At 48.5% G+C, this 9718-nt stretch overlaps 1 protein-coding gene across 1 annotated transcript; it reads left to right on the forward strand.

Annotated features, from left to right (window-relative positions):
- Nucleotides 1–1448: 1448 nt before the first annotated feature.
- On the forward strand, nucleotides 1449–2203 carry LOC123397769 (zinc finger protein 2-like). Its single transcript, XM_045092301.1, has one exon. The coding sequence runs from the start codon at nucleotides 1517–1519 to the stop codon at nucleotides 1967–1969; it is 453 nt and encodes a 150-aa protein (XP_044948236.1). The 5' UTR covers nucleotides 1449–1516; the 3' UTR covers nucleotides 1970–2203.
- The last annotated feature ends 7515 nt before the right edge of the window (nucleotides 2204–9718 follow it).

Raw genomic sequence — 9718 nt, forward strand, 5'->3', positions numbered from 1 at the left:
AGGAACTATGAGTACTGGACTAAAGTTTTGCAAGTCAACGTCCACATTACTGAGTGCCTTTTCAGATGCTGATTGGGCAGGTTGTCCTGATGATAGAAGGTCAACATGAGGGTTTGTTGTTTTCTTCGGTCCAAACTTAATATCGTGGAGTGCACAAAAACAGGCTATGGTGTCAAGATCTAGCATAGAGGCTGAGTATAAAGCTCTAGCTAATGACACGACTGAGATAATATGGGTTCAAACCTTGCTTGATGAACTTGGTGTAACTCATTCACTGGTTGACTATTTGTGGTGTGACAATCTTGGTGCCACATATCTGTCAGCAAACTCAGTGTTCCATGCTAGAACAAAGCACATTGAGGTTGATTATCATTTTGTGCATGAAAGAGTAGCAAAGAAGCTACTAGACATTCGATTCATTCCCACCAATGACCAAGTTGTCGATGGTTTTACCAAAGCCTTATCATGGCACAAGTTGGAAGACTTCAAGAACAATCTAAACTTGGTGAAGTTCTGATTGAGGGGGGAGTGTTAGAATATATCTTATAACATATATGTAGTTTTAGGGTCTATCTTTTTCTATTTAACTCGGCTGGTTAGGTGGTTGAGATTGATCTCTATTGGTATAGTTAACTTGAAGATCAATCCAATCTCGCCTAACCACCGAATCATGTAAACCCCATTGTTGAGAAAATCGTTAACTGATAATTGCTCGGTTGCGTGGCGAGTAGGGAATTAATAGGCTAATCGAAAAGTTAATCAATCATTTAATCCATTAATCGAGCGATTTATCAGTTAATCGACTACTCTACGACCCTACGAGTAGGCATTAATCGACAAGTTAGCTCGTTAATCGGACGAATTCTTAAACAAGAGTAAACCCTAAAGCTCTGTCTACGTAAACACGCAACGCGTTCGTGCTAGGCATATGCTTCAACCAAACTTACACTGCCCTCTGACCCTCCTCTTCGTAGTCGATGCTTGTTGCATGCCACTAGGTGGCTTGTTTTTAATATTTTGCTTATGCTTTTTTGGGCATGATTGTGTTGGTGCCCGAGCTGCCGTACTTACTTTGCTACTTTGGATCTGGGTTGTATGGATACTGGATGAATGTTTGCTTTATTTATAAAATTCTGCTAGAATAAAAACATCTGGATAATCCGGTGCATTTGTCGTTTCTTATTCTGCGTTGTCGCATTATTCGTCCCCGTTTGTCGGCGTCGGCCCTAGCTACCCTCTCTGCCGTTTGTATGTACTCCGCTTGGGGCAGGTGCTCTTCCGTCGCCACAGACGTAGCAAAGGCTGAGAAACGTGCGCGGCGTACGTCCACACCACACAGGCCGCAGTCAGTAACCTGATCGCGAGGAACAGTAACGGTTAGGTGCGGCACGTGGAGTATAGAATTTCCTTCCCTTACCACCACAGCTTCATTCTCAAATCATAGGCTCTCTTTCGCTCACGCGCACACAGGCGCATATATAACACGTCGTCATCACTGTAGCTCCCTGTACCTACAATGGAACAGCTAAACAGCTGGGAGCAGGACGAGAACGAGCTCAACCTTGAGCTCACCCTCCGCATGACCTGGGCGGCGGAGGCGGAGGAGGAGCTCGGCGGCTTCTTCCTCTGCGTCTACTGCGACCGCAAGTTCCGCAGCTCGCAGGCGCTCGGCGGCCACCAGAACGCGCACAAGCACGAGCGCAGCGTCGCCAAGCGCCGGCGGGAGATCGCCGCCAGCACGCGCGCGCACGGGGCGGGAGCCCCGCCTGCCGCGGCGCAGGAGCAGGACGCAAGGCCGTGCGGGTACGCCGGCGACAGCGACTTCACGTCTGCGAAGGCGAGGAGGACGGAGCCGCAGAAGGCCGCTGCTCCGATGCTTGCTGGCATGGCGCGCAAGCGCGCCAAGGGGCCGTCGGAGTACGGCTACGGCGCCGTCGACGAGGGAATGGACCTGTCTCTCAGGCTATGATCATTAGGGTGATTCGTTACTCCCACCTTTACTTGATTGCCTACTTCGCCGTTCATGTCAAATGAATTGTTTGTTTCAAGCTGTTGTGTGTTGGATGAGATTGATCTGTTCTTAGCTAGTTGGGTGCATCTATTCATATAATTCCTTCGCCACAAAGAGATGCTGGTTTACATTTACAGGAGATTTGGTCTGTCCTCCGTTGTTTAATCTTTGGTCTAATTCGCTGATTGATTTCGAGCTTCTTGATTCAATTTTTTGGGGAGGATTACTCAACCTCAAATGATTCATATTCTGCATATTCCATGTGAGTTTTCTAGTTTGAAAACAAATAATCTCGATCCTATATACTCCCGATCGATTTAACTGGACGATATGCTAAGCTGGCTCTCGCTTTGCAACATTACTTCCAGATACTCTACTGTCTTTAGGGCCTCTATTAAAAGCGACAAAAGTGCTCCCCATCCTATTTTACTATATTTTTTAGGGAAATCACTATTCCGCAGCTAGCGGATCCCCTATAATTTGAGTCCTAAAAAAATTAAACACATTTTTTCCACACAAATTCATTTCAAACACGTTGTTAAACTATTTTGTTCCGGATTTTGATAATGGTACTACATTAGCATTGGACAATCATAATTAAACATTGCATACATACTACTCCCTTTGTTCCTAAATGTTAGGGAAGAACTAGACTAATTCTTTCCAACAACAAGTATTATGGTACAGAGGAAGTACACTGCAACCAAACCAACATTGGACTAACACAACGATCGATCTACCTAGCAGACAGTACACACTACCGATCACTTGGTTTTCTTCTTGTCGTCGTCGCGGTTAAGATACTCCACGAAGTACGAACCGGACGCTGCCCGCATCGGAGGAAGATCGTAAGAGCCGGAGGTGATATCGATCACCGCACCGGAAGGGACGGCCAGCCCTGTCAAATGGCATCTCCTCCTTCTCGTCCTTCTCGTTGTCATCGTCTGACTCCTCTAACAGCTCGACGTAATATCTGTCATTGTCGACATCACGGCAACCGAGCTTGGCACGGTTGTCTTCGACAACAAGCCCATCTTGGACAGGTCCAAAGAACACCACACTGATGGCGAGGGGATCCGGCTCGTTGGTTGTACTCCTCACCGATACATCGCAGCCTCCTTGTCCTCCAACTCCTTCGCTCTAGAACCATTGTGCATTGTCAGAGGGGAGCGAACAATGGCGTCAAGGAAATTAAGGATGGCATTGTTGTCGAATAGGCGCATGGAGGCGGCCGTGTAGGCGTGCGTCCCTTGCTCCTCCATGTCATACGCAGGCCCGTCGATGAGGGTGGCCAAAGTGGCCGACCGCACAGGGCCCCCAAAATTGTGGGGCCCCGGTCGAAGAAAACTGCCACGCAGATCTGTGTGTGCGAGCCACCAGAGTCTGATGAGATCGCTCCCTCAATGCTGCGGCAAGCCCTAGGGTCGTAGCCCTCTCCAACACCACCCCCAGTCACCCCCCCTTGCACTGCAATCTGTCGCCAGCCACTGCTAGCTAACTAATCTTTGCTAATCTTTGTATGCTCGATTGGCTCAGCCCCTGCTGCTTCTGGGCGCCTTCTCCCTTGCCTCCCCCTCGTCCAGGACCGATGCACATAAAAACCAAGAGCACACTGCTAGGTAATTTCTTGGACCGAGACAGACATATAACAATAGCAGATGCATTTAAACTGGCGTGTTGTATGTGTTGATTTTCAAATTGATGCTGTATGTGTTGATTTATAAATTGATGCACTTGAACATTGAATCAAAATTAAAGTGAAAAAGAATCATTTATCCATTAAACTCAGATTGCGTTCATATTTATTTCAATCTCATTTGTTGAAAAAACAAGATGACGATATTTTTCGTCGACGCCCAAAACAGGAGTGTCTACGCATATAGGACGCACGGACGAAGCAACCTGTGGATCAGGTACTCTTTTGTATCATCATATTAGTTTTGTCATATTTTATCTATTTTGTCCAACCGTTCAACATCAAGTATCAGTTCTACTCATATTGTGTATATGAGCAAATATTTGGATTCTTTAGCATGAGCAAATATTTGGATTATTTAGTTATATTTATATGATTTAAAGAAAAAATTGAGGCTGGAATTTAAAGCTCGCCCCGGGCCCCCAAATTCCTGGAGACGGCCCTGGTCATACGTGTCTAGCCACTTGCAGCCAACTCCTTGTGGTGGATCTCAGCAGCATACTTTCCTCATGGACGGTGTCGAACGCCACGGTAGTTGGATGATGGTAGGTGCGGTGTTGAGCCATTGGACTTGAAGATGTCGGCGACGGGCGAAGAAGACGGTTGTTGGAGGCGGCGGCAAGGGGCTACGGGAGGCTACGTCGAGGCTGCAGCAGGTTACGCGGAACGGTAGCATGGGAGGGGCGAATCAGGGGCAGCAAGGGGATGAGGTTGTGGGAGGGTCAGTTAGGGTTTGTTGGTATTAGGTTTCTAGGACTAGCCAGGGCATTTGGCCGGTGCGCCCTCGCGTCGCCTCCCCTCGGGCGACGCTAGGGGCCCCCGAAGCCCAAGCCGCCAGAGCGCTTCCCTCCTTCCTCGGCCGCCGCTGCCGCCGGCAAGGGCCGCGGTGGCGGCGGGCCCTGCGCCTTAGAGCCAGGGCGGGTGGTGCCGCGGAGCCCCAGCGAGGCAGAGGGGCCGTCGCGCGCGGGGAAGACGGGGGCGGCGGTTAGGGCGGCGGACCTGATGTGCGGCGGCGTTCGTAGCTTCATGGCCGGCCGTGGTCAGGTTGGATGGCGGCGGAGGCGCTCCATCCGGCGAGGGCAGCGGCTGCGCGCAAGGGCGGTCATCGAGGGATGTGGATCTGGCGTTTCCTGCCCAGATCCGTCACGGCTTGGACTTCTTCGGCCGGTGGCGCGAGGAGGATCGGTGTGGGGCGGCGAGGCCCCTGCCGGCATGCCGACGGCGGTCTTCGTCTACATGACGTGCCTCCCTCGGTTCCATCCAGCCACGAGATCGGGGGGTCGCGACTTCCGGTGAAAACCGCGCCGACCTCGGTCATGGCGGACGATGGCGGCGTCTAGGACATCGTTACCAGCCCATGGCATCGTTGTTGTAGGTTGTGGCACCACACTCGTGATGCTCCGAGGGAAACCTTAGATCTGGATCTACCAGTCGGACGATGATGGCATCTTCGATGTCATTTCCCTCCTGAGGGCATCGTTTTGGAGTACGTGCTGGGTGGACGGGACAAGAGGAGGAGCGGTGTTTGGTCTACCGTGAGCCATACGGTGTAGCCCGGCGGCATGGCGCTGCGGTGCTTCGTCGACAGGCACGTGTAGGCGGACATGTGCAGGATGGTGGCGCTGTCTGGCACCGTGGTGGCGTCAACGGCAGACCTCGCAAGGATGATGCGTTTGTTCTAGCTCTGGAGAGGGTACGGTGGTAGATGGTGGAGGCGGCCTCTGCGCCGGACCAGTTTGGGATCCAGTCTCAATGGTGGCTGGGCTGGAGCATCAGACTATAGATGTTAGGATTTGGTGCGATATCTGTTTGGTATTTGGCCCGGATATTCAGCACACCTTCATCAAGGGATAGGAGTAGCAACATGTGTTGTCTAGATGGTGGCTTCAGGCTGACTGATGTATTACTTTGTATGGTCTCTATGAATAATTAATAAAATGGTTGTATGCATCGTCTAGATGCAGAGGCCGGGGGTATATCCTCCTTTTCTAAAAAAAAAATTGACCGGTGCGCGTGTCGTCTATCCTAAGTGCAGTTTTCTCAAGTTTTAATCCAACGGCTTGGGCAAGGACCAAATATAGTACCTTGAGCAGATTCTCAAGGAGTAAAAACTCAAAATTAGAAATTTTTGGGTCTGGGGGATCTGCTATAGTTGGGTTTTTTGTCTCAAAAAATTATTTTGCTCGTCAAATTTAAAGTTTTAGAGGATCTGTCAGAGATGCCCTAATTTCCAAACGTGCACCTAATATATTGAGATAGAGAGATAATCTTTCTGAAAAGGAATATCGTATGTACTAAGTTCACACGTTGTTCCCTCGCCCCCTCCCCCCCCCCCCCCCACCCCTTTCCCCTCTCCCAAGGCCCCGTCGAAAGATCTTCCCATGGTTCTCTATTTTCATTCAAGTACGCAACTGCACCCAGTTTGGTAAATGTGATCTTCCCATGGTTCTCTATTTTCATTCAAGTACTCAACTGCACCCAGTTTGGTAAATGATTATTCAGTCACATCCCCTTCCCTTCTTAGATGCACTCACGGGTCTCCCCAGCAGATCCATTGTCTAAAAAGACAAATCAATCATCTATCAAAAATTGTCTCCAGTAGCCCGTAGAATCACTACCATTTTTTTTAGAAAAGGAGGATTATCTCCGGCCTCCGCATCAGCATGATGCATACGGCCTCTTTATTAAAATAAACAAACGGATCTTGGTTCATAGTCTTCGACATAGCGGTATAAAAGTGAAAGTAAAGCAAAAAATGCCACAACCGGCAAAACAGGCCTAGATGCCTAACCATCTATCCTAATACTGAACCGTCATCCAAACCGGTTGAAGATATCCCTCGCTACCATCTCCCATCGGGTAGATCCAGTAACCAAAGGCTCCTGGTTTCCACAGGAGTGAGTAATGACCATGTACGGATCAAAGCCGTAGCTCTGTGAAGTACCTGCAAAAAATGAATATTCGTATGTCTGTCAAAAACCACATCATTCCTACAGTTCCATATAGCCCAAAGAAGTGCACAAACTCCAATACGAATGTGCCTAGCAATAATCATATCTACTCCATCTAGCCACGTTACAAATAACGTGTCAATGCTATCTAGGGATACAATGTTGAAGGCTATACGCATTGTCTGTCAAAGGACTCTCGCAAGTGGACATTGGAGAAAGAGGTGTGTAATGTTCTCGTCGTTATCACAGAAGCTACATCGAGTACTCCCCCCCCCCCCTAATTAGTTAGAATCACCTTCTTGTGCACAAACCACAAGAAGACCTTGATCCTTAAGGGTACCTTGACACTCCAAATATTAATGGATTTTGATATATTAGTCGTATCAATGAGATTCATATACATCAATTTGACCATAAATATTCCGTTATTTGTAAGCTTTCAATGCACCCTATCAGGTTCCTCTCATAACTGGATATCCATGAGCCTCATGACGAGGTGGAGCCAATTCGTCCAGCGATGGCCTATCAATGACCGTCTGAATTGGATATTTAAAGGATTTGACTGAAGTATTATGGCTACGTACGCATCCTTGCGTTGCACAATATTATAGAGAGTTGGATATTGAACGGCAAAGGCATCTCCCCCAACCATGAATCCTCCCATAATCGCGTACCCTCATCATTTCCAATAATAAATTTGGTTCTATGAAAGAAGGTTGACCTTAGAATCACTACCATACACGCGCAATCAATTTGTCTATCTATCTACACTATATAAAAAACACATAAGGTTCCCATCTCATTCAACCTACATCCCCCTCCATCCCATGCATAGCATGCCAAGAAAACCAGGGGAAAACTGACCCTCTATAACCCACGCATGCACGCCTATCCTCCCCTTTATTCATTATGCATTGGGTTTATTCTTCAAGTTTTTTAGCGAAAGAGAGGCTGACTCCTCCGATTTCATATAAATAAGCCAAGTGGTATTTTACAAACTATCCAGATTACTTCAAGGATAAAAGTGTGTGTGTTTTTAAAGGAAGAGAGATGGGTTGGTGGAGAAGGAGGAATTATTTTGTGGTAAATCAAATCGACAATAGTGTGTACTCTAAAGGTATATGTTAAACATCATTGATGTTAAACATTAGAATGTGTATGTCCGCAAAAAAAAAAATGTGTACACCTCAATTGCAGCACATGCACAATTCGCTATTACAGAGTAACATGAGAGTAAATATGGCAATACTGGTGGAAGAACCATGGTTAGTGAAAGCACAAATTGCAGGATGTCCTATCAAATCTTAGCATATTTCGAGAGGATCCACTACCGAACAGCCTAGGAATTTTCAAATATGGGACGCTTGTGTAATCACGTTTGTTAATTTATCAGTTACACCTTTCAATTTTTAAGGTACAAAAGTCCATATATATATATAGAAAATGCATGAAAAGAAAATGCAGGTACAGTAAATTATGTTAGAAAATATATATATATATTTGCGAGACATGCAACAACCACGCATGGATCTGTACTTCTGTCCTATATACATGGTAAGCCCCTAAATAGTTGTATTCCTACCCATTATATATCCACATGTGTAATTCCTTCCGTAACTGAGACCATGGTGTCACTTGTTGGCTATATGCCTCCAATGGCTAGTTTTGGATGGTCTCTTTTTTTATTTCTTCCATAATAGTTTACCCAGTATAGATGGTGGTTTGCATGTTGTTAGCCCTCCTTAGTTTGTTTTGTTTTGCCTTGTTGAGACTTCAATTGTTTACTCACTGACAGTACTAGATTTTAACATCGGGGTGCGACGCTTTGCAAGCACAATCTATAGCATACTACCTGTCGTAAGTGCAAAGTTGTCAAAAAAACAAAATATGATTAGTTTAGTGTGATCTCACTGTTTAAACATTCCAACAAATAGGTTTTGGTGTGCCATTAAATTACAAACGGTGTAGCTAGAGTTAGAAAAAAAAAGTGTAGCTGATGCGCTCTTATTTTTAGAAAAGGAAGATGACCCCCGGCATGTGCATCTGGAAGATGCATGCGATCATTTTATTGATTATTCTCGAGGATCTTACAAAGTAGTACAACAATATGCCTGAATTCGCTATCTTCGCAACAGCTGCCGCTACTCCTATTTATATGATGAAGTGGTGCAAGGTGGGACAAATAACCAGACCTCTCATCTAAGCCTAACATCCAAAGCCGGAGGCCCCGACCGAACCACATACCGGGTCCGGGGCACAAATCGGTCTGACGCACTCACATGTGTCGGCGCCACCATCTTCCACCGGTTCATCTTCAGAGCAGATTGAGGTGTCAGCCTTGGCAGGTGCCTCCGCCATCGACGCCACCATGACGCCAAACAACGACCTTCACCTACGCGAGTCCATCTCCAAACAGTGGACGCAGATCCATGCTAGGATAGAGCCGCACCACCGTCGTCGCCCACCACTCACAAGCGCCACCCAGCCCCAAGGTTCCCAAAGTGGTGCCTTCAAGAAGGGAACGACGCCGTGAGCGCCACGCCGCCCAACAAAGTTAGGGCTTTCACCCGGGAGACCTAGTGAAAGGGGAAGTGAGGGGATCAGTCCATACCGACGCCTCCAAGGAGGGGAACGGCGCCCTCAAGTGTCGCCGTTGACGCGGCCGGCCATGGCCGGCCAGGGATTTTGCCCGAACTAGATCCCCGCCACCACCAGCGCCTCATGTACAGAACCGGCGACCCAAGGAAGCGCGACCCGACCAGGCTAGCCCGCACGCCGAACAGGGGAGAGAGGATGCGCCAGATCGCGCGCACCGGCCACCGCAGAAGCCGTCGCCAATGACCACCGGATCCCATCGCCCGCGCGGCCGGGACGCCAAATCCACCGCCCGCACGGCTGCTAGCTTGTCGTGCCTCGTCCATGGAGCCGTCGCTCCAGATCCGAGGCTCCCCACGCAGAGGCGGGGCAGCCAAGGCCCCGCCGCCATGATCCTTGGCGCCCCGGGCTTGCCCGGCGGCTGCCTCACGTGGTGGCGAGGAAAGGAGGGGGGGGGGGGGGGGG

This window comes from Hordeum vulgare, chromosome 5H (assembly GCF_904849725.1).
Source record: "Hordeum vulgare subsp. vulgare chromosome 5H, MorexV3_pseudomolecules_assembly, whole genome shotgun sequence".
NCBI classification, from domain to species: Eukaryota; Viridiplantae; Streptophyta; class Magnoliopsida; order Poales; family Poaceae; genus Hordeum; species Hordeum vulgare.